The sequence below is a fragment of the Oncorhynchus mykiss genome, chromosome 5, assembly GCF_057628025.1.
Source record: "Oncorhynchus mykiss isolate SJ-2025 chromosome 5, ASM5762802v1, whole genome shotgun sequence".
NCBI classification, from domain to species: Eukaryota; Metazoa; Chordata; class Actinopteri; order Salmoniformes; family Salmonidae; genus Oncorhynchus; species Oncorhynchus mykiss.
Window position 1 is genome coordinate 64,760,777 of NC_143026.1, and position 25,149 is coordinate 64,785,925.

A 25,149-nucleotide genomic window follows, 5' to 3' on the forward strand; every position below is an offset into this window, starting at 1 on the left:
TCCACAGAGAAATTTAACACCTACGTAACGCTGAAGGTGCAGAATGTCAAGAGCACCACCATTGCTGTGCGGGGCGGCCAGCCATGCTGGGAGCAGGACTTCATGTTGTAAGACTTCTTCCCCCTCTCCTCCTCTCCCTCATTTGTTCGCCTCTTCCTCTCTCCCATCCCACTCTTCTTCTTCTTCCTCCTCCTCCACCTCTCCCTCTATAGGAAAGACTTACTAGTTTCTCTCTCCACACGTTGAGCTGCCCTGGGTCCTAAGTGCTCTGTCAGTGATGAGACCACAAGGCTCTGGATGCCTGATCTCAGATACGAGATATGCAACTGTTGAGCCAGCCAGCCAGCCAGCCAGCCAGCCAGCCAGCCGTCCATGCAGCCGGGGCAGGCAGTGACACTAATGTGTTAACACCAGAGTGCACACATGTTGTGTAACACGGACTGCAGGGACTCCTGAATAAATGTTTTAAGTAGTGACGTTTAAGGTGCCCAGCAACACTCTCATTGTTTGGAGTGCCACAGTCACTGGGCAGGAGTTCAGATGAAGCCTTGGATAGGGCACTTGTCACAGAGTCTAACTGTTTTTTTTTTATATATATATTTGTAAAAAAAAAAATTACCCCTTTTTCTCCCCAATTTCGTGGTATCCAATTGTTGTAGTAGCTACTATCTTGTCTCATCGCTACAACTCCCGTACGGGCTCGGGAGAGACGAAGGTTGAAAGTCATGCGTCCTCCGATACACAACCCAACCAAGCCGCACTGCTTCTTAACACAGCGCACATCCAACCCGGAAGCCAGCCGCACCAATGCGCCGGAGGAAACACCGTGCACCTGGCCACCTTGGTTAGCAAACACTGCGCCCAGCCCGCCACAGGAGTAGCTGGTGCGCGATGAGACAAGGACACCCCTACCGACCAAGCCCTCCCTAACCCGGGCGACGCTAGGTCAATTGTGCGTCGCCCCACGGACCTCCCGGTCGCGGCCGGTTACAACAGAGCCTGGACGCGAACCCAGGGACTCTGATGGCACAGCTGGCGCTGCAGTATAGCACCCTTAACCACTGCGCCACCCGGGAGGCCAAAATGTTTTTAGTACTGATAACAGGAACAGGAAGTTGCCACGAAATGAGTACCTTTTGCGTCCCCTCTTATTTTCAGTAGAAATTGTGCACAAATATTGCATTTTAAAAGCCTGTTATATTAAATGAAGTGCACTTTTAATATAGACCACATTCAAAATTCAGCTTCAGTTTAACCCACTTAAACCCAACACTTCTCCAAGTTTTCACCTTCACTGTAAAGCCCTCGCTATTTTGTTGCTTTGACACAGTCATTTCTGAAGATTATTATTTATTTCATGTTATTAGTGATTCATTTTAAGGGGGGCGGACCTGTTACGTGAACTGAGATCTCATTTTAATTTGGTGAAATTATTATTATTTAAATATTTTTTTCAAGAGAGACATTGAACATCTAATAGTCAAATCATAGTGTACAAGCAGGTGATCTGGTTCTACACTTTTTGGCCATTTTCTGGTGTTTTGTGGTCCAAAACTGAGCGGGTCGAGCATAACACGTCAACCCTGTTACCCATAGATAGACAGGCTAGAATAACACATCAACCCTGTTACCCATAGATAGACAGACTAGAATAACATATCAACCCTGTTACCCATAGATAGACAGGCTAGAATAACACGTCAACCCTGTTACCCATAGATAGACAGGCTAGAATAACACATCAACCCTGTTACCCATAGATAGACAGACTAGAATAACACATCAACCCTGTTACCCATAGATAGACAGACTAGAATAACACATCAACCCTGTTACCCATAGATAGACAGGCTAGAATAACACATCAACCCTGTTACCCATAGATAGACAGGCTAGAATAACACGTCAACCCTGTTACCCATAGATAGACAGACTAGAATAACACATCAACCCTGTTACCCATAGATAGACAGGGTAGAATAACACATCAACCCTGTTACCCATAGATAGACAGGCTAGAATAACACGTCAACCCTGTTACCCATAGATAGACAGGCTAGAATAACACATCAACCCTGTTACCCATAGATAGACAGGGTAGAATAACACGTCAACCCTGTTACCCATAGATAGACAGGCTAGAATAACATATCAACCCTGTTACCCATAGATAGACAGGCTAGAATAACACATCAACCCTGTTACCCATAGATAGACAGGGTAGAATAACACGTCAACCCTGTTACCCATAGATAGACAGGCTAGAATAACATATCAACCCTGTTACCCATAGATAGACAGGCTAGAATAACACATCAACCCTGTTACCCATAGATAGACAGGCTAGAATAACACGTCAACCCTGTTACCCATAGATAGACAGGGTAGAATAACACGTCAACCCTGTTACCCATAGATAGACAGGCTAGAATAACACGTCAACCCTGTTACCCATAGATAGACAGACTAGAATAACACATCAACCCTGTTACCCATAGATAGACAGGCTAGAATAACACGTCAACCCTGTTACCCATAGATAGACAGGGTAGAATAACACGTCAACCCTGTTACCCATAGATAGACAGGCTAGAATAACACGTCAACCCTGTTACCCATAGATAGACAGACTAGAATAACACATCAACCCTGTTACCCATAGATAGACAGGCTAGAATAACACGTCAACCCTGTTACCCATAGATAGACAGGGTAGAATAACATATCAACCCTGTTACCCATAGATAGACAGGCTAGAATAACACATCAACCCTGTTCATAGATAGATAGGCTAGAATAACACGTCAACCCTGTTACCCATAGATAGACAGGCTAGAATAACACATCAACCCTGTTACCCATAGATAGACAGACTAGAATAACACGTCAACCCTGTTACCCATAGATAGACAGGCTAGAATAACACGTCAACCCTGTTACCCATAGATAGACAGGGTAGAATAACACATCAACCCTGTTACCCATAGATAGACAGGCTAGAATAACACGTCAACCCTGTTACCCATAGATAGACAGACTAGAATAACACATCAACCCTGTTACCCATAGATAGACAGGGTAGAAATGTCTGAACAAGTTAAACACATTTGTGAAGCCTGCACACAACAATCTTCCACTCCCCCTGTCACAAGGGGATTCCTGGCTGTCCCTATACAGAACTACTTTTGACCAGGGGTCAGGTACCATGGGGATGCAATCTGAGAATAGCTGTGTGGATACTTGAGATAATGGAGGTGCCCAGTGTATATATGTTATTGACCAAATCAGTCCTGGACAGTCAGCTCTATATGCTTTTTTCCTGCTAGAAGTAACTCCTGTTTTCCCTGATGGAAATAATACTGGTCTCCTTCACTCTGCCTTATTGACCTCGCCTCTCCCCCTCAGACAGCTCTCTGTGGCTCAGTGACTCACATCCACCACAGGGTGAACCACATTGGCTCTTTGTTCTATTAGATTAGCGCTTGGTATCTTATGGTATATATATTTCACTTCTATATAAGATGGGTTCTATATTTCCAGGCCCTGTTGCTCAATCAGGGTTTTGTCATTTCGGTCTCCCAGTCTGTTTAGTTTATTTCCTCATCTCATCACTTCTCTCTCTCTCTCCCTCCTCATCTTCTTGTCTCCCTCTTTTTCTCTACACCTTCTTACCCCCCCTTCTCTCTCTCTCCCTGTGCAGTGAGATCAACAGGCTGGACCTGGGGCTGACGGTGGAGGTGTGGAACAAAGGGTTAATCTGGGACACCATGGTGGGGACCTTGTGGATCCCCCTGCAAAACATCCGCCAGTCTAATGAGGTACGGTACGCCCCCCCCCCCCCCCCCCCCCCCCGATGCCCCCTCTCCTTCCCCACCACACTCCACCCTCCTGAGAGCACAAGGCGGTTTACCAGCAGCACATCCGAGGCTCAAACGCTAGTTCATCACAACAATAGACTCATACTGTTTGTTGTCAAGCTACATCAAAGTGTTTAAGGTGGAATACACTTCATATCAGGGATGAAAGGAGTTTAAGGGGAGTGTTCTTGGATGGTAAAGATGGATAACCTACAGGGAGTGAATTCCTCTGCTTTGAAACACTGTAACTAGGACTCTTTTTAGCATCCTCCCAATTGTTTGACTGTAAGAGGGAAAGTGTTACCCTGTACAGTAACAGTACGTGTGTGTGTGTGTGTGTGTGTGTGCTCGTGCTAGGACGGGCCGGGGCAGTGGCTGACCCTGGACTCCCAGGTCATCATGGCTGAGAATGAGATCACCGGCACCAAAGACCCCACCTTCCACCGCGTGCTGCTGGACACCCGCTTTGAACTGCCATTAGGTTAGTGTGTGTGTGTGCGTGTGTGCGTGCGTGCGTGCATGAATGTGTCCTTAGTGACTGACCAGTGAATGGGTCTTTCTGCTTCAGACATTCCAGAGGATGAGGCTCGATACTGGGCCAAGAAACTGGAGCAACTCAATGCCATGAGGGACCAGGACGTAAGGCATCTCCTCCTCTCCTCCCTCTGTGTTTACATCTTACCCGCCCGCCACAAGGCAGGGCCATCAGTAATTACAGAAGTCATCACTTACTCTATGCATTAAATATGATGTAGACCTTTCGGTACACCCAGAACTCTCCTAGATGGTGATTACCCCATGTTAGATTAGCTGCAGTGCAATGTACAGTGTCAGTCAGCTGTATCTATTGTGTGTGTGTGTGTGTTGCAGTACACATACCAGGAGGAGGAGGAGAGACCACTGCAAGCGCCATCAACACAGTGCTGTGAGTAGTAGACACTTGATACTGGCTGTAGCCTCTTCACACCGTCTTTAATACCCTCCTCCCTTTCATCCTCCTTTTCACTTTGTTCCTGCCCCCCCCCCCCCCCCCCCCCCCACTTCCTACTTGTCACTCTCCCTGTCTCCACTTCCTCCTCCTCTTCTTCACTCTCCTTCTCTCCCTCATTACTATCCTCCCTTATCCTCCCTCCTCCTCATATTCACTTCATTCCTCCTCCTCCTCTTCTTCCTCGTCCCCCCTTCTTCTTCACTCTCCTCCCGAGTCTTTGGGATGCAGATTAGAGGGGAAGCAGCAGGCAGAAAGGCAGGCAGGCGGATGGAGGGAGGGAGGGAGGGAAGGAAGGAGGGAGAGAGAAAAGCTGACATGACGAATCGAGCCAGCAGGCCTGCCTCATAGTCAGCCCCACACACAGTGATTTATGGCTGCTAGCTGTGTGATGGATGTGTGCTGGCATACTTACACTGCCCTGTCAGACACAGCCCTGTCTGTCTGATGATGACGGCCCATGTGGGTGGGTGGAAACGACTGTGGATGAGTCTGGGCTGTGGTGGGTGTTTCAGTCTGTCAGTGGGTATTTGTGAGAGACGATTTGTGAGAGATCAGCCGTAAAGGTTGGTCAGTATGTGTGTGAGTGCTTGTCCGCATGCATGCTGTGTTTCAGTGAGTGTTTACGGATGGAGTCTGCGAATGCGCTTTGAGTGATGGGATGCTGGGTAGTCAGTTATGGCTGACTACCCACTGCTCTGTGCACATTATTTAGCATGGGAGTTTATGGCTCAGGCCCAAATAAAAAAATTCTGTGGTAACTTATTACCTACTTACCCTCTGTCCTTGTAGGTAACTGGAGTCTTTGGGGAGACCAGCAAAGTAAGTCTTTCTAGTTTTTTTCACACAGTTTAACGAACAATGTATACGGACTCAAATGGAACCTTGTACTGCAGGCCTATATTGCTAGGTTTAATTATGTCACCAAGCACATACTAGCATAATGAGTACAGATGAACCCAGCCTCACATCATGATAATCATCATCACATTTCAACCATTTCCTGTGTAGACGAAGACCCAGACAGTGCGGTGGACGACAGAGACAGCGACTACCGCAGTGAGACCAGTAACAGCATCCCCCCTCCCTTCTACACCACGTCTCAGCCCAACGCCTCCATGCACCAGTACCCCATCCAGAGAGACCAGCGCTACTCCTCGCACACCTCCTACAACGGCTCCATCCAAGAGCTGGACTACGACAACCAGAGACCCATGAGGTAACCTAGCCTCTCTCCTGTCCTGTTCTGTCATCCTTACCTGCTTCATTACCTGGTTCACCACTCGGGGTCTCAATGGGGGGTTCGTCCCAATAAGCTTCCTTTCATTGTCTCCTCTCTTTCATTTGAAACTTACCTTTAAGTTATTTTATTACACGCTGCTGTCCTACAGTTGTTCTAATCTAAAAACATGCAGGGGAGGTGGACGTCGTCACTTTTCCCTGTCCAGCTCTTTGAGATATGTGTGGGTGAAGGAAAGGAGACAAGGAAAGGAAACTACATTAGACTATTGACAGAGCATGGATCTCACTCGCAACACCTCTTCTTAGTCAAGGGATCCATATTGACTTTGTCTCCTCTAGAGATCGACACTCTATTCACCACAGAGTAAATCAGACTAATACAGAACCCACAGAGCCCCGTGAGCTTGTTTTGGTTTACACTGTTGTTACATGGTAACCTGTTGTCCCACTGTGACTTCACTCTCCAGAGCATACTGCGGTGCGGCCTCACTATACAAACCCAAAGGAGCAGTCATGCCCACCTTGTACACAGGCCGTGTGGGAAGAGCCTCACTGGCACCATCAGTGTGTGTGTGTGTGTGTGTGTGTGTGTGTGTGTGTGTGTGTGTGTGTGTGTGTGTGTGTGTGTGTGTGTGTGTGTGTGTGTGTGTGTGTGTGTGTGTGTGTGTGTGTGTGTGTGTGTGTGTGTGTGTGTGTGTGTGTGTGTGTGTGTGTGTGTGTGTGTGTGTGTGTGTGTGTGTGTGTGTGTGTGTGTGTGTGTGTGTGCGCGTACGTGTGTGAGTGTGCATGCGTCTGTGTGTGGCTGAAATACAGCCCCCTGTGATCACTTAGCAACCCCCCCCCCCCCAAAATCAAGTGTGTTTTTTGTCTTTACATCTATTGTTCAAAGGCACAAGTTCACTCAAACTCATGCCTTGCTTGGGGCAGCCACGTTATTGCATAAAGCCTTCTCTTGACAGTGATTCTGTTTTTAGCCATATGGACCTGCAAGTTCCTCTATAGCTAAAACCAATCACTCTCTTCTCTGTCTGACTGGCTCTGTCTGGCTCCTTGGTCAGTGCCAGTGGTCTTTATGCTGTAGGTTTGCCAGGCAGTTTGGTGTTGTGGATGTTGCTGTGTGTCTTTGAAAAGCCCCAGGCTAGACTGTACTGATGCTCCTCCTCTACTGCCTCTCCCTCCTTCCTGCCAGACGCTATGATAGTTTAGACTCGGCCACCAACGGGCGCAGCGATCTCGATTCAGCCTCAGGTTCGAGCCGGCACACCAGCCGCCAGTACTCTCTAGACAGTAGGCACTCGCTCTCCGATAGGTGGGTCTCTGCACCTCCTCTTCCTCCTCTTCCTCTTCCTCCTGCTCCAGCCTGTGACTTCGTCCGTGATCTCGCTGTGACGTCAGTGGTGGAATAGTCCTGTCCTCCTCGCTCGCTGTGCTTGCATGCATGTGCTGTTCAACTCCCTCTCTCTACTTCTTATCTACGTTCCGATCCTGTATCTACCTGATAATAACTACTGTATACACACCGGTATCACACACACATGATCTCCCCTCTCTCTGTCGTACATCTGTGGTGAAATGTGAATGAGTTCCCCTGTTGTGTTTGTGTTGTTATGTAAGACGTTGAAGGCATAGAGGAGAAGCTTGGCTAAGTTGATGTGAGTTGCAGTGATGAGGTGTTAGTGTGTTCTGTATGGTTCCTCTGCCTCCTCTGTCTCTCATTTGGCAGCCTGTTATTATCTCCTCCTACGGTGCCTCAGTGACAAGTCCTCTCTGTGATTAACTATGCAGCTCAGGCTTCCCCCAGCCAGAGCCAGCCATACTGTTGGCCGAGGACCCCGGCCCCGGCTCTTGGGTGGCAGGAGGCATGCCTGTTCAGTATTAAATAGTAGCCTATCAGAGCGGGGAAGACACATGTCCTCCTGTATGTGCCACTGTACCTCTCTCTCCTGCTGTGTTTGGTGTTTGAGAAGGAAAATGCAGGTTTCTGTCAGACAGCTCAGTGAAAGAGCTGTGTGTGTCCATGTGGGTGTACTAAAGAGAGAGAGAGAGTTTGCATGCGTGTGCGCTTCTTGATTGAGTAGCAGGATTCTGGATGTGGTTTTGTGCGTATGCCGTGTGTGTATTTCTATGTGTGTGTTGGTTTCATCAGGTGTTCTGTTTTCCTGTTTGCATTCAGCCCAGGTTCCTGTCTCCTAGCTCTCACACAGACACACTCAGCCCAGGTTCCTGTCTCCTAGCTCTCAAACAGGCACATTCAGCCCAGGTTCCTGTCTCCTAACTCTCAAACAGGCACATTCAGCCCAGGTTCCTGTCTCCTAGCTCTCACACAGACACACACAGCCCAGGTTCCTGTCTCCTAGCTCTCACACAGACAACAGCCCAGGTCCCTGTCTCCTAGCTCTCAAACAGACACATTCAGCCCAGGTTCCTGTCTCCTAGCTCTCACACAGACAACAGCCCAGGTTCCTGTCTCCTAGCTCTCACACAGACATATACAACCCAGGTTCCTGACTCCTAGCTCTCACACAGACAACAGTCCAGGTCCCTGTCTCCTAGCTCTCACACAGACACACACAGCCCAGGTTCCTGTCTCCTAGCTCTCAAACAGACACATTCAGCCCAGGTTCCTGTCTCCTAGCTCTCACACAGACAACAGCCCAGGTTCCTGTCTCCTAGCTCTCACACAGACATATACAACCCAGGTTCCTGACTCAGCTCTCACACAGACAACAGTCCAGGTCCCTGTCTCCTAGCTCTCACACAGACACACACAGTCCAGGTCCCTGTCTCCTAGCTCTCACACAGACACACACAGCCCAGGTCCCTGTCTCCTAGCTCTCACACAGACACACACAGTCCAGGTCCCTGTCTCCTAGCTCTCAAACAGACACACTCAGTCCAGGTTCCTGTCTCCTAGCTCTCAAACAGACACACTCAGTCCAGGTTCCTGTCTCTCTCAAACAGACACACACAGCCCAGGTCCCTGTCTCTCTCACACAGACACACACAGTCCAGGTCACTGTCTCTCTCACACAGACACACACAGTCCAGGTTCCTGTCTCTTAGCTCTCAAACAGACACACACAGTCCAGGTTCCTGTCTCCTAGCTCTCAAACAGACACACTCAGCCCAGGTCCCTGTCTCTCTCACACAGACACACACAGTCCAGGTTCCTGTCTCTTAGCTCTCAAACAGACACACACAGTCCAGGTCCCTGTCTCCTAGCTCTCAAACAGACACACTCAGCCCAGGTCCCTGTCTCCTAGCTCTCAAACAGACACACTCAGTCCAGGTCCCTGTCTCTCTCACACAGACACACACAGTCCAGGTCCCTGTCTCTCTCACACAGACACACACAGTCCAGGTCCCTGTCTCTCTCACACAGACACACACAGTCCAGGGCTGTTTAACTCTTCCTTCTTTCTTTACTCCCCCTGTACCGCCTCATGCATTATTGAACCTTCACTGCTTTAATCGATTGTGTGTAAACGAGTGGACTTGTCTGTGTGTTGGGATGTGTGTTGTTCCAGTCTGCTCTCTCTCTCTCTCTGACTCATGAGGTGTCTCATTCTCTTTCTCTTCTCACTAATAGCCTCATTCATCAAAGTCGATAAATGTTCCGCTATTTTATTTGTCTGCTAAAAAGAGTCTGTTTCAGCCCAGTGTAGGCCCCTGCCTCTCTCTTTCCACTTGTACTTTCTTTCTCCACCCCTGTCCCTCTGATTTCTCTCTCAAAATGTGAAATGAACAATAAAAAGTGAACAGTAAATATTACACTCACACACTCTCTCCCTCTCTCATCACCTCACCTGAGTGGGTGCCATTTCTTGTCAAGGCTGTTTACCTCGCGTCTTGTTTCGCTGTTTATTGTGTTGGCTCTGGGTGTTTGTGAATCTCTGCTCTGTTGAATATGCAGATTTGTATTTGGCGTGTGATCAGAGCATCCACCAATAATATCTCTCTCTCTATACTAAAAACGAAGACTTCCCTGTTACTACACCACATAACCCCCACACTCATGCATCTGAACACACACTAGCCTATCCCTTGGTCCAGGATGCCTGGGTTTGTTCCTCTCCTTTTTATCCTAGGTTAACTGTTCTCCCTCACTTTAGTCCCAAATACGTCTCCTTAACATGCACTCTGGGCCCATTTGGTTGTTCATTTCTTTGTTTTTTCGTCCCCAGTCTGCTCTATGTGTCTGTGTTTCTGACTGTGGTCCATTTGTCTGTCTGTCTACAGTCCTACAGGCAGCAGTCGCTATGCCTCCTCTGGGGAGCTGAGCCGAGGCAGCTCCCAGCTCAGTGAGGAGTTTGGCCCTGAGAACGAGGGGAGTCTGAGAGGCTCTGTGGAGCTCTACGATGAGAACGACTCTTACCACTCCTGCCACTCCTCTGTCAGCTACGACAAGGAATCGGCTGGCTGGGACCCCGATGAGCCCGAGGTGGTGTACAGTGACGAAGGGGGCTATGTCAAAGATGGAGGAGAGGAGGGGGCTATTTACGATGAGGAGGGCGAGCTCTACCAGCCCGAGCAGGGAGAGGGGGAGTACAACTATGAGGGAGAGGAGGAGATCATTTACGAAGATGAAGATCTCTACCCTCTGGACGGCACGCTCAGCGAGGACCAGGAGCCACCCTACACCCCCACCCCCACCAGCACAGCCCCCACGCTGGCCCCCGAGGCCTCCATCACCAGGCCCCCTCTGGAGAAACAAGCCTCTCTGAGAGAGCAGCAGCCCGAGCCCCCCACCCTGGCCCCCACCACCCAGGCCCAGACCATGCCCCCTGTCCAGCCCCCTGTCACCACAGCCTCCACCAAGCCTCCATTTACTCCCATGATCCATCCATCCCTCACCCAGCCCCCGGTGCCCACTGCCCAGCCCCCGGTGCCCACCACCCAGCCCCCTGCTCCAGAGACCCAGCCTCCAGTGTCTGATGCCCTGGATGATATCCTCCTAGACCTTCAAGAGGAAGAGCCTCTGTCTTTAGAGCAGGAGGTCCCTGTGGTGGAGAGTCCCCCAGCAGAAGTCCCAGCAGAGAAGAGTGAGACTCCTCTTGTCAGGTGAACCCTCAACCATCCACGTCTGTAGTTATATAGTAATGCTGGCCTGAACACCATTGTCTGCTACGCTATTACCACAACTATTTACTACAACTTTCCCCTCTACACATTACGTTGTACTACAATAGACTTTTATTACTATCCACTACTGCCTTTAAAACAGAGCGAAGTTCGATCATTTTCTACCATCTAAGTATCTTCACAATTAATGAGCACCAGTCTGAAATCCCCTGTACATTTCCCTCCCAGCTATCAAAGGCCCATCATGGAGCCTGGACCAGACCGGGCCAGGGCCAACTGGCAACGGCTCTGCAGCAAGGTCCGACTACAGCTACAGCAGGTGAGACTGTGTGTGTGTGTGTGTGTGTGTGTACGTGGGGTGTGTGTACGTGGGGTGTGTGTGTGTGTGTACGTGGGGAGTTTGTGTGTGTGTGTGTGTGTGTGTGTGTGTGTGTGTACGTGGGGTGTGTGTACGTGGGGTGTGTGTGTGTGTGTACGTGGGGAGTTTGTGTGTGTTTGTGTGTGTGTGTGTGTGTTTGTGTGTGTGTACGTGCGACATGGACTCAGAGTTAGATGTAAGTAACAGTAAACGGAAATCTTTCTCCCTCCATTTAGTAGGATGTTACGTTTCATATAATATTAATTTGTGAATGTCCATCATCCATTTTGTATGATATGTTATGAATTATATTTTATATGACATGTTATGAATTATATTTTGTATAATATGTTACAAATTCCACTTTATTGTGGTTAAAATTGGCTAGGTGGCTAACGTTAGCTAGGCTAAGGGTTAAGGTTAGGAGAAGGGTTAGCTAACACGCTAAGTAGTTGCAAAGTAGCTAAAACGTAGTAAATAGTTGCAATGTTGCTAATTAGCCAAAATACTAAAGTTGTCCGTGATGTGATTCAAACACGCAACCTTTGGGTTGCTAGACATTTGCGTTAATGCGCTCACCCATCCTCCCCGACCAACAGCCTTCCTTTCATTTTAACCTTCTTTCTTATGTGACCAAATGTAACATATCATTCAAATTTTAGTTCCCCAGATTTCCATTTACTATGTTATGTCTAGTCTATGAGACCAGGCTGGTGCAGGTGGGTGTGTATGGATGGACCTTCTATGTGGCTGCCTGCTATGTTTCTCACCATAATGCTGTCACTCCTTCATATGTCCCTGCCCTGAAATGTATCTTCTGACATCTGTGCCCCTTCAGTTTAGTTTCATTCACTTCTTAATCATTAATTCCAGTTTATATGACCCTTTTAAGTTGTGATCCAGTGGTTGTTTTAGCCTGTCTTTATTTTGTCAAGATAATTTGTATTTGTTTACCCCTGTTTGTGTGCCATTTTATTTGTTTTCTTTTCAGTTTTGTTTTTGCCACCCCATAGCGATATGCATGTTGTCCGTTCTGATGGGCCAGGGCTGGAAACGACTGCCAGGTGGGTGTGTCCGTGGTTGCTTGTGAGCGCTGCTGGTGACAATAACGTGAATGTCAGTGTTGTTGTGTCGTGCTCTGAACACACAGAGAGATAAGGAGCACGTCTTCCTGTTAGAGCACAGATAGAATTACTGGAATGTTACTGCAGATAAGGATCTGTCACAAATCCACTTTCAACCATGGCCTTCAAACACAAAGGCCTCCCCACTGACGTCAATGGACAGTGAAATCACCCGAGGCAACGCCCTCTTGTCTCTCTTCCATGTTTTATGGCTGACATTAAGGACTGTTTTCTGCCCAATTAAACACATCCTTCTTGATTTTATATTAATAAACTGTGGGAGACTCAATCTTTGTTATTGTGGCGGGACAGACAGGGGCAGATATGTGATGTACTACGACCTAATAAAACCATTTCAAGGCATACTATGTGCCAATCACTCCTCACCCTGTCTCACCCTGTCTCACCCTGTCTCACCCGTCTCTCCACAGGCTCGAGGGGAGTCGGTTGGGATTTGCTCCCTGTTGCTATCAGCAGGGTAAGTGTCTGTCACGATCACACCCACAAGTATGCTAATAAAGCTTCACAACATGAAATAAGAACAAAACTGCATGACATTTTGAGTAAATAATTGGAGTGTAGTTTGTCCCAGATCTGTTTGTGTTGCAAATGGCCATTGTCATACAAACATGGCTATATAGCACAAACAGATCTGGGACCAGGTTTGTTCCTGTAATTTACAGTGTGTTTATGTGTTAGTGGTGTAAGGGGATGTTGTGATAATAAGAGTGTTGTGTTTGTGGGGTTTCTCCCCATGCAGGGTGGGTGGGGCGTTGTATAGCATCGACAGCATGCCGGACCTCCGCAAGAGGAAAGCCATGCCTCTGGTCAGGGACCTGGTCAGTGTAAGTCCTGACCACTTACTAAATATAGTCACTCGACATTCACCCCTTCTCTCTCTCTCTCTCTACTCTCTTTCTTTCTTTCTTCCCCCCTTCTTTCCTTGTTGTGCCCTGAGGGGGACGACCCTGCCCTTCTGTCTCTACTTGAAGAACCCAGAGTCAGGGGTCTCAGATGGCCACTGAGGCCTGCCTTGGAGAGGCTGTCAGACTCTAGCCCTCCACACCTCCCAGGGAGCGTCACTCTGTCCTCTCCTCTCTCTGACTGCTCACCCTGGGGGTGTGGTATGTTAACCAATGGGATGCTAGATGAGAGTGGAGAAAATAATCCTGGATAGTTATATCCTGCTGTACTGTACGTGAACACTCATATACTCATAGAAAAAAAGTGTTCTTTGGCTGTCCCCTAGGAGAACCCTTTTTGGTTCCAAGTAGAATCCTTTTTGGTTCCAGGTAGAACCAATTTTGGTTTCAAGTATAACCCTTTTTGGTTCCGGGTAGAACCCTTTAGGGTTCTATGTAGAACCCTCTGTGGAAAGGGTTATACATGGAACCCAGAAGGGTTCAACCTGGAACTTAAAGGGTTCTACCTGGAGCCAAAAAGGGTTCTTCGAAGGGTTATCTTATGGAACTGCCAAATAACCATTTTAGGTTCTAGATAGCACCTTTTTTTCTAAGAGTATAGCTGTCTTTATCTGTCCCGTTAAAGATTGAATAGAGTAGATTATTTTCATTGGAGAAGTATACAGAGGAATAGTACCATTGTTGGGCTCCAGCTGGAGTAATGGCAGAGCAGAGTGTTTAAGTAGCTGTCAAAGCAGGTGCTTACTAGGCTATTAAACTCACACCAAATAGATGGCCTTGTCCTTGTTCTATCCATCCTTGCCAATTGATCTGATTTCCAAGTTTTGAGTTGAATAGCTCTGATAAGCTGAAGGCCTGCCAGACTATACTGCCAGCTCAGCGCTCAGGTGGCTCGGCTCCAACGTGAGCTGTAATGAAGAATTACCATTCCGGACAAAATAGCTCAGCACTTTGTTTCTATGAATCCAGCTTACTGTCACACTGTACACCCCCCCCCCCCCCCACACACACACACACGCACGCATACACACACACTAACTGCCTGAGTCTGATTCATCCAGACCAGGTAATGTGCTGAGTGGAACTGAATCTGAATGTGCAACAAAGCCAGACTAATATTCAGCCAGTGTTCTCAGACACAGAAGTATGTGCAGGACAATGGCTCTCTCTCCTAATGCTGACTACCTCTCTCTCTCTCAGACAGTGTCCTAACTCTCTGTGTTTTAATGGTGTCTATCCTTCAACATTGCTAAGGAAGTACATTCATTTCCCACTCTGTCCCTAAGGGCCTTTGTCCTAGCCGTGTACAAAGTTGTTTACATGCCTCGTTTTCATCTTGTGTGATTTATAGGTCTAGACACTGGATGAAACCCAGTGTTTCATCAACAAAATCATAGAGTTATTTATCCTTTCCCTTGGCTAATTTATCACCGCCACCCTGTATCTGTTTTGAAATCACCCCTATGCCACTGTGGCCATGTTTGTGACTGTAGCTATAAAGTTGTTTTGACATGCCCCTTTTAACACTTGTTTCTCGTTCTGCTTCCTCCTTCCTTCACATGCACGGTCACAGGCTATGGTGAGTATCACTGGGTTCCAAATGAAAAGGGAATGTTGGAGCACTTTCATTTCAGATACCCACGACCCCTTGTTTCTTATATCAACACTTGGGGAGAATACAGCTGGACTGCATTATGCCCTATTGGCTTAGACTGCATTATGCCCTATTGGCTTAGACTGCATTATGCCCTATTGGTTTAGACTGCATTATGCCCTATTGGCTTAGACTGCATTATGCCCTATTGGTTTAGACTGCATTATGCCCTATTGGTTTAGACTGCATTATGCCCTATTGGTTTAGACTGCATTATGCCCTATTGGCTTAGACTGCATTATGCCCTATTGGTTTAGACTGCATTATGCCCTATTGGTTTAGACTGCATTATGCCCTATTGGTTTAGATGCATACTGAGATGTATTCTGATCCAAACTATGTTGAAAGATGTTAAAGTATGTATCAACAGAAGTATACTTCCCTCTTTGAGTAAAATCGAAGTTGTTACTTTGTTTTAAAAGCCCTTATTGAATGTATTTCAATCACAGTATGCACCGAACTACTATATTTCAAACGTATCTCTTCTTTCATTGTCATCCACTCCATCCTTTATTTTACTCCCCTTCCTGGCCTACCTCAGTCCCTGGCTCAGAACTCCAGGAAGGCAGGGATTACATCAGCCATGGCGTCCAGCACTCTCAATAACGAGGAACTGGTGCGTTTCTGGCTCTTTCTTTTCTCTATTCACACTATATGCAGCTAGTTTTTCTCTCTCTCCATGTACTCATAGATTCCACTAAGTCTCTGTAACTCTATAACTCCTCTCTCTTCTTCTGTTTCCTTCTCTTGTAGAAGAGCCATGTGTACAAGAAGACTCTACAGGCTCTGATCTACCCCATCTCCTGCACCACGCCCCATAACTTTGAGGTGTGGACGGCCACCACGCCCACCTACTGCTATGAGTGTGAGGGGCTGCTGTGGGGTATCGCCCGCCAGGGCATGAGATGCACCGAGTGTGGGGTCAAATGTCACGATAAGTGCCAGGACCTGCTCAACGCTGACTGCCTGCAAAGTAAGTAGCGCCATGTTGATGTTGCTCAGTGACTTGTAAAGTTTTCTTCAGTTGGTGCTAAAACATAATATAGCGGTGAGACATGAAAAATAAAGTTGGGAAAAAATAGTTTTGAGGTTTGTAGTAACTAGCAACACCAAACGTGTGAGGTTACTTCTGTAATGGACCTTACCGACCGCTGCTTTGGATAAGAGGGTTATTAACTAAAAGGCTCCTTTGACTGTTGTACTTCAGACTCTGCCCTCCATTCTCCTACATCTCTCATCCCACTCTGCTTGTCCTCCTCCCTCTTATTCTCTCATCCCACTCTGCTTGTCCTCCTCCCTCTTATTCTCTCATCCCACTCTGCTTGTCCTCCTCCCTCTTATTCTCTCATCCCACTCTGCTTGTCCTCCTCCCTCTCATTCTCTCATCCCACTCTGCTTGTCCTCCTCCCTCTTATTCTCTCATCCCACTCTGCTTGTCCTCCTCCCTCTTATTCTCTCATCCCACTCTGCTTGTCCTCCTCCCTCTTATTCTCTCATCCCACTCTGCTTGTCCTCCTCCCTCTTATTCTCTCATCCCACTCTGCTTGTCCTCCTCCCTCTTATTCTCTCATCCCACTCTGCTTGTCCTCCTCCCTCTTATTCTCTCATCCCACTCTGCTTGTCCTCCTCCCTCTTATTCTCTCATCCCACTCTGCTTGTCCTCCTCCCTCTTATTCTCTCATCCCACTCTGCTGTCTCAGACACTCTCTATCTTGTTTGGTTTTTCTGGAAAGGAAATGAAAAGCCATTTGTCTTTCCTTGACATCCTCTCCACCTTTCCAACTCTTCATGGGCGTTTCACAGGTCTGCAGATACTGCCAGAGTACTCATCCATAAATCATACTGCATACTCTGTCTCACAGTGTTCTGATGATGGGGCACATTTGCTCTTATAGATCAAATCAAGATTTATTTGAACTGCATTTAAAATTGCAACGTACTTTACAGCAAAACAATTTTAAAAATGCAGGATAAGAAGTTTTAAAAAACAACAGAAGGCAATAAAAGAGATGAATAAAAGAACAATAAAACAAAGATAACAGTAAAATCTGTGTTTATAGATGCCATGGTTTATGTTATGCATCCTTCGTATACGTTCATCCAATATTTATCCCATTCAACCCAATGAAAACTGTTCATGACCTCCATGCAGCATCACAAAAACCTTCTAATTTCTAATGTAACTCAATAAATAAAATCTGACCTTCATCGCTCTTGTCTACCTCAGGGGCAGCGGAGAAGAGTTCTAAGCATGGGGCGGAGGACCGAACCCAGAACATCATCATGGTACTGAAGGACAGGATGAAGATCCGGGAGAGGAACAAGCCGGAGATCTTTGAGCTGATCCAGGAGGTGTTTGCCATGGTCAAAGCCACTCACGTCACCTACATGAAGCAGATCAAACAGAGTGTACTGGACGGCACCTCCAAGTGGTCGGCCAAGATCAGCATCACAGGTGAGAGAGAGAGGGGGGAAGATACCAGGGCTTCAGAGTTGGAGTGCTGATCTAGGACCAGGTCTGCGCTATCAGAATCACAAAAAGAATCTTATTCATTATGATGTAAAAAGATAAACAAGCAGAGTCCTATTCTGAGACGCTTTGTGAATTGTATGAGTCCAGAACCATTCATTTGTAAAGCTCTGGCAGATGCCATTGGGTGTCTGACTCCATCACGAGTCACGACACACATCATCCCCCTCTGTCTCCTCTTGTTTGTTTGCGTTCCAGTTCTGTTTGTTGTAAAGGTCATACTGTGCTGTAGACCGTTGAGCCACTGTCTGACACAAAGGAGACAGATTAGATAAATCCCTTGAACGGCCATATGAGGAGGGATTAGAGATATCCGTCTGTAGGTAGGAAAGGCAAATATTCTGAATAGGTCAATGGGAGTATGTGGGAGGGCGAACTCTCTCCACTTAGCCTCTTAAACTAGACGTCTGTTTAAACAAGCTATGCTCCAGCCAGACTGACCACCTGATGCTGTCGCCTGTCCCCTCCCCCTGTCCCCTCCACAGTGCTGTGTGCTCAGGGCCTTCAGGCCAAGGATAAAACTGGCACGAGTGACCCTTATGTCACGGTCCAGGTGGGCAAGACCAAGAAGAGGACCAAGACTATCTACGGCAACCTCAACCCTGTCTGGGAGGAGAACTTCCACTTGTGAGTACTATAAGAGAGAGAAAGTACTAGACTGAAATGACATTGAAGGTTGTGTATTCACAGGTTATGAATGGGTCACAATTAATGCATATGTCCAACTCTGAACCCATGTGAATAGATGGGATTGGTGGGTCCCTCAAGCAGGAAACGACATAGTGGCGTCTTCCTGTTTCTCTCTCTCTTTCTCCCTGTAGTGAGTGCCACAACTCCTCGGACCGGATCAAGGTACGGGTGTGGGACGAGGATGATGACATCAAGTCTCGGGTGAAACAGAAGTTCAAGAGGGAGTCAGATGACTTCCTGGGTCAGACCATCATTGAGGTCCGCACGCTGAGCGGAGAGATGGACGTCTGGTACAACCTGGGTCAGTAGGGGAAAGACCTGGGTCATTTGGGGAAAGACCTGGGTCATTTGGGGAAAGACCTGGGTCATTTGGGGAAAGACCTGGGTTAGTAGGGGAAAGACCTGGGTCATTAGGGGAAAGACCTGGGTCATTAGGGGAAAGACCTGGGTCAGTAGGGGAAAGACCTGGGTCAGTAGGGGAAAGACCTGGGGAAACATTCATTTTGTTGATGTTCTACTTGTAATTCTAATACTATGTGTCAATTAATCCCATAAGGGATTGGTTGCAAACTGGCGATTTAACATGAAAATAAAATGTCATTAATTAAAACCAAATCATTGAGTCCATAAAATGACTTTCTAGGTATCCATTAGATGAGGCACATTTGGTGAACTAATTTGGGTGAAAGGTTGAGGTCTTTAATAAAGATAGTTATTGTTATTTATGACTCTAATATGTGTTGACTGAGACTCTTGTCTTTTGTCCCTCTCTGCAGACAAGCGTACAGACAAGTCAGCTGTGTCTGGTGCCATCAGGATGCACATCAATGTAGAGATCAAAGGAGAGGAAACAGTCGCTCCATATCATGTCCAATACACCTGTCTGCACGAGGTAAGCTCTCTGTGTGTGTGTGTGTGTGTGTGTGTGTGTGTGTGTGTGTGTGTGTGTGCATGCCTTCAGGTGGCAAGTGAGATTAATGAGCCCAGTCATCTTGTTTCATTTAGCTGACTGATGTAGCAGTCGTTCATTGAAGTGGCCGTTACAGATGAATCAGAAGTTAATATCCCATAAAAGTGACACCGTCTGCATTGCTCAATCAACATTAAGACCACATCAGATATGAAATACCACAGATATTAGTTCTCCCTCTGACCTTCTTCAAATATGGAATGATCTACCATAGTTATTCTAAATGAGCATTGCCCTATATCAGAGTTCTCCAAGTTCTGTGAGCCCAATAGTTTTTTAGTTTTTTCCCCTTAATTTTATTTGTATTCTATTGTTGGACATAAAATACTAAAATAAACACTGTAAATAGATGATCTGTAGCAAATTCTCTTAATTAATGGTGAGTCGTCACACTGCGTGATTCTGATCCTTCTGTACTCTCTAAGCCCAAATAGACAAACACAATTTTGCAAATGAACTGCAATTTTTAAAGGCAGCAGTTGACTAGGTCTTTTTCATTTGTTTCAATTTGCATGAAGAATTTGAACATGAAATCAACTTGATCCATTTCTAATGAAAGTCGTGTGATGAATGGCGGCCCAGGCCTGAATGAATAATTCAAATGAACAACCCTCTGATCACCGAGCAGTCAGTCAGTTATAGAGTGTGACGTGCTCTGCTCTGCTCTCCTGCTCAGACATACTCACACTGAGATCGTAATGACATCTCCCTGTATTCAGCCACTTTAGCCACTTCAACTCATTGAAATCATAGTCTGGATTGAATAACCCATGCATTTCTCTCCCTCCCTCTCTCTCCCCAGAACCTCTTCCACTTTGTCACAGATGTGCAGAGCTCTGGCGTTGTGAAGATTCCTGACGCTAAAGGGGATGATGCATGGAAGGTGTACTTTGATGAGACTCCTCAGGAGATAGTGGATGAGTTTGCCATGCGCTACGGAGTGGAATCCATCTACCAGGCTATGACGTGAGCTCCAATGTACCCTGTCACTTAGCAATAGCATACACATTGCCCGATTGTAATGTGTTGAGAGGACACATGGTGTACGGTTGTGTTTAGGACGATATTGGGGTATAACATCACAAGGGAAATACACGGGCCTTTATAGGAGTCCGCTTCATATATACCACAGTGATCATGTTTATGCCGTGTGTGTTCTCCCACAGTCACTTTGCCTGCCTGTCGTCTAAGTACATGTGCCCGGGGGTTCCCGCGGTAATGAGTACCCTGCTGGCCAACATCAATGCCTACTACGCCCACACCACCCAGGCCACCAACAACGTGTCGGCCTCCGACCGCTTCGCCGCATCCAACTTCGGGGTGAGTCGCCCCAAATTAATGAGGGGTGGATGGAGACAGAAAATATAATGCAATGCCTCAACCCAGTGTTAAAGGTGAGCCAATGGATATGCTAGCTGTTAGGCTAATGTGTTGTGGTGTGTTTTAAACCCCCCCCCCCCCTTTTTTTTACAGAAAGAACGATTTGTGAAGCTCTTGGACCAACTCCACAATTCTCTGAGGATTGATCTGTCCATGTACCGGGTACTACTGTTGACCTTCACTCTTCTATTTGTCTCTGTTTGCTTTTCTATCTGTGTCCTTACCTACCCTTATTTACCTCTTTCTCTCTTTCTCTCTCTCTCTATCTCTCTTTCTCTCTCTCTTTCTCTTTCTCTCTCTCTTTCTCTCTCTCTCTTTCTCTTTCTCTCTCTCTCTTTCTCTCTTTCTCTCTCTCTCTCTTTCTCTCTCTCTTTCTCTCTCTGTCTTTCTCTCTCTCTCTCTCTCTCTCTCTCTCTCTCTCTCTCTCTCTCTCTCTCTTTCTCTCTTTCTCTCTTTCTCTCTCTCTCTCTCTCTTTCTCTGTGTGTGATGTGAGAAAGGAGGCTGATGTGTTAATTGGGCTGGCAACTCCTCATACACACAGGGTCAGTGAGGTGAAGAGCTGAGGGTTTTAATTTAGTCTGGAGTCAGTGGAAGAGACTGAGACTGCTGCTTCTGCACTACCGCATTGGCCAGTTTATACAACATAGTCTGCACACACACACACACATACACACACATCACACACACACCTCACTGTGGATCTACAGTTGAGTCGGAAGTTTATATGCACTTATTTTGGAGTCATTAAAACTCGTTTTTCAACCACTCCACAAATTTCTTGTTAACAGTTAGGACATCTACTTTGTGCATGACACAAGTAATTTTTCCATCAATTATTTACAGACAGATTATTTCACATATAATTCACTGTATCACAATTCCAGTGGGTCAGAAGTTTACATACACTAAGTTGACTGTGCCTTTAAACAGCTTTGAAAATTCCAGAAAATGGTGTCATGGCTTTAGAAGCTTTAGAAGCTGAGCTACCGCTCAGGAAGGAGACACCTTCTGTCTCCTAGAGATGACCGTACTTTGGTGCAAAAGTGAAAATCATTCCCAGAACAACAGCAAAGGACCTTCTGAAGATGCTGGAGGAAACAGGAACAAAAGTATCTATATCCACAGTCAAACGAGTCCTATATCGACATAACCTGAAAGGCTCCTCAGCAAGGAAAAAGCCACTGCTCCAAAACCGCCATAAAAAGCCAGACTACGGTTTGCAACTGCACACGAGGACAAAGATCGTACTTTTTAAAGAAATGTCCTCTGGTCTGATGAAACAAAAATAGAACTGTCTGGCCATAATGACCATTGTTATGTTTGGAGGAAAAATGGGGAGGCTTTGAGCCAAAGAACACCATCCCAACCGTGAAGCACGGTGGTGGCTGCATCATGTTGTGGGGGTGCTTTGCTGTAGGAGGGACTGGTGCACTTCACAAAATAGATGGCATAATGAGGGAGGAAAATTATGTAGATATATTGAAGCAACATCTCAAGACATCAGTCAGGAAGTTAAAGCTTGGTCGCAAATGGGTCTTCCAAATGGACAATGACCTCAAGCATACTTCCAAATTTGTGTCAAAATGGCTTAAGGACAACAAAGTCAAGGAATTGGAGTGGCCATCACAAAGCCCTGACCTCAATCACATAGAAAGTTTGTGGGCAGAACTGAAAAAGCGTGTGCGAGCAAGGAGGCCTACAAACCTGACTCAGTTACACCAGCTCTGTCAGGAGGAATGGGCTAAAATTCCCACAACTTATTGTGGGAAGCTTGTGGAAGGCTACCCGAAACGTTAAGCAATTTAAAGCTAATGCTACCAAATACTAATTGAGTGTATGTATACTTCTGACCCACTGGGAATGTGATGAAGGGAATAAAAGCTGAAATAAATCATTCTCTCTACTATTATTCTGACATGTCACATTCTTAAAATAAAGTGGTGATCCTAAGACAGGGATTTTTTACTAGGATTAAATGTCAGGAATTGTGATAAACTGAGTTTAAATGTATTTGGCGATGGTGTATGGTAACTTCTGTCTGTAGCCATGAAGTGCTTTGAAAGGCTGGTCATGGCTCACATCAACACCATTATCCCAGAAACCCTAGACCCACTTCAATTTGCATACCGCCCAAACAGATACACAGATGATGCAATCTCTATTGCACTCCACACTGCCCTTTCCCACCTGGACAAAAGGAACACCTATGTGCGAATGGGCCGCCCCCACATGGTAAGGGTAGGTAACAACACATCCGCCACTCTGATCATCAACTCAGGGGCCCCTCAGGGGTGCATGCTCAGTCCCCTCCTGTACTCCCTGTTCACTCATGACTGCACGACCAGGCACAACGCCTGCGCCTGCGCCTGATCACCGACAACGATGAAACAGTCTATAGGGAGGAGGTCAGAGACCTGGCAGTGTGGTGCCAGGACCACAACCTCTCCCTCAATGTGATCAAGACAAAGGATATGTTTGTGGACTACAGGAAAAAGAGGACCGAGCACACCCCCATTCTCATCGACAGGGCTGCAGTTGAGCAGGTTGAGAGCTTCAAGTTCCTTGGTGTCCACATCATCAACAAACTAACATGGTCCCAGCACACCATGACAGTCGTGAAGAGGGCAGCACAAAACCTATTCCCCCTCAGGAGACTGAAAAGATTTGGCATGGGTCTTCAGATCCTCAAAAGGTTCTACAGCTGCACCATCAACTGCTCGGCCTCCGACCGCAAGGCATTACAGAGGGTAGTGCGAACTGCCCAGTACATCACTGGGGCCAAACTTCCTGCCATCCAGGATCTCTATACCAGATGGTGTCAGAGAAAGGCCCTAAGAATTGTCAAAGACTCCAGCCACGCTAGTCATAAACTGTTCTCTCTGCTACCGCACGGCAAGCGGTACTGGAGCCCCAAGTCTAGGTCCATGAGGCTTCTAAACAGCTTCTACTCCCAAGCCATAAGACTCCTGAATAGCTAATCAAATGTCTACCCAGACTACTTGCATTGACCCCCTCTTTTACACCGCTGCTACTCTCTGTTATCATCTATGCATAGTCACTTTAATAACCCTACCTTCATGTACATATTACCTCAAGTAACTGGTGCCCCCGCACATTGACTCTGTACTGGTACCCCCCTGTATATAGTCTCGCTATTGTTATTTTACTGCTGCTCTTTAATTACTTATTACTTTTATTTCTTATCCGTATTTTTTAAACTGCATTGTTGGTTAGGGGCTCGTAAATAAGCATCTCACTGTAAGGTTGTTGTATTCGGCGCATGTGACTAATAAAATGTGATTTTTGATTTGATTTGCTCTATTCTCTGTGTGTATCAGAATAACTTCCCAGCCAGCAGTTCTGAGAGGCTGCAGGACCTCAAGTCTACTGTGGACCTGCTCACCAGCATCACCTTCTTCAGGATGAAGGTAACTCTCTCTTTACATCTTCCTCAGCTTGGATCGCCTCTGCTTTGCTCTGGTCAATACATGTTCCTCTACTCGTATTCTTTACTCTGTTGGTGCCACATGTCTCTATTCTTGTTTGCACTGTACAGTATCGCTACACTACGTGCTCTTATCAGACATCCATCTTCATTGAGTTCCTTTGACTGAGTGTGGTTGTATGGGGCTTTCCTAGTCTGAGGATCCTCTCTCTGTCTGTGACTGTCCTCAGGTCCAGGAGCTACAGAGTCCCCCCAGAGCCAGTCAGGTGGTGAAGGACTGTGTCAAGGCCTGTCTCAACTCCACCTATGAATACATCTTCAATAACTGTCACGAGCTCTACAGCCGGGAGTACCAGACAGATCCGGTAGGCTGTGTGCGTGTGCGTGCGTGTGTGTGTGCGCGTGCGTGTGTGTGTGTGTGTGTGTGCGCTCTGTGAAGGTGTGTGTGTGTCTCTGTCCGTGTCATTAACACCTCAGGCTGGTCTCCATCAAGCCTGTACAGGATTTAGATAGGGATTTACAAGCCTTGGTTTTGCCTCATTAAAGTGGCACGATTCATTCGGACTCCCTTCATGAATTTCAAAAGCAAATTTTTCCTTTCGAATAAAACCTTCCATCCTGAGGGGCCCATATTTTGTTGAATTCTTTGCTACATAATTCTTCAGTTTGAACCCCTGCGGTGGTAGGAATACTTTTTTCTGACTGTCAGCTCTTTCCAAAGGACTAAACCATGTACATGTGGTTTGATGGGTTCATCAGCTCATTAGAGTTGAGCGGTAGCGATGAGAGAGATAATGGACAAACTATTGAGCAAAATAGAGGAGAGTCAGAATGGGGTTGAATCCTGACTTGATATCTGCACAATTCAAACTCTTGATTAACTTGAAACTCTTGAGTTATGTCTG

The 25,149-nt window shown here is 46.7% G+C and overlaps 1 protein-coding gene across 3 annotated transcripts in view; it reads left to right on the forward strand.

Annotated features, from left to right (window-relative positions):
* The window catches only part of unc13a (unc-13 homolog A (C. elegans)), a 52,853-nt gene that overhangs the window by 4,859 nt on the left and 22,845 nt on the right, over positions 1–25,149 (forward strand). For 2 of the 3 annotated variants that reach the window (XM_090235492.1, XM_090235493.1), the window contains exons 1-11: positions 13,412–15,844; positions 15,982–16,201; positions 17,456–17,683; positions 18,244–18,385; positions 18,580–18,749; positions 19,225–19,340; positions 20,221–20,384; positions 20,585–20,738; positions 20,892–20,960; positions 24,138–24,227; positions 24,475–24,609. In XM_090235492.1, coding sequence (XP_090091618.1) covers positions 15,812–15,844; positions 15,982–16,201; positions 17,456–17,683; positions 18,244–18,385; positions 18,580–18,749; positions 19,225–19,340; positions 20,221–20,384; positions 20,585–20,738; positions 20,892–20,960; positions 24,138–24,227; positions 24,475–24,609 — 1,521 coding nt within the window. In that variant the 5' untranslated portion in view covers positions 13,412–15,811. Of the gene's footprint in view, positions 1–7; positions 108–3,700; positions 3,819–4,214; positions 4,339–4,425; positions 4,497–4,727; positions 4,783–5,637; positions 5,668–5,856; positions 6,065–7,276; positions 7,397–10,326; positions 11,149–11,397; positions 11,489–13,082; positions 13,130–13,411; positions 15,845–15,981; positions 16,202–17,455; positions 17,684–18,243; positions 18,386–18,579; positions 18,750–19,224; positions 19,341–20,220; positions 20,385–20,584; positions 20,739–20,891; positions 20,961–24,137; positions 24,228–24,474; positions 24,610–25,149 lie in introns of those variants that run through there. The other variant, XM_036978039.2, reaches the window with a different exon arrangement.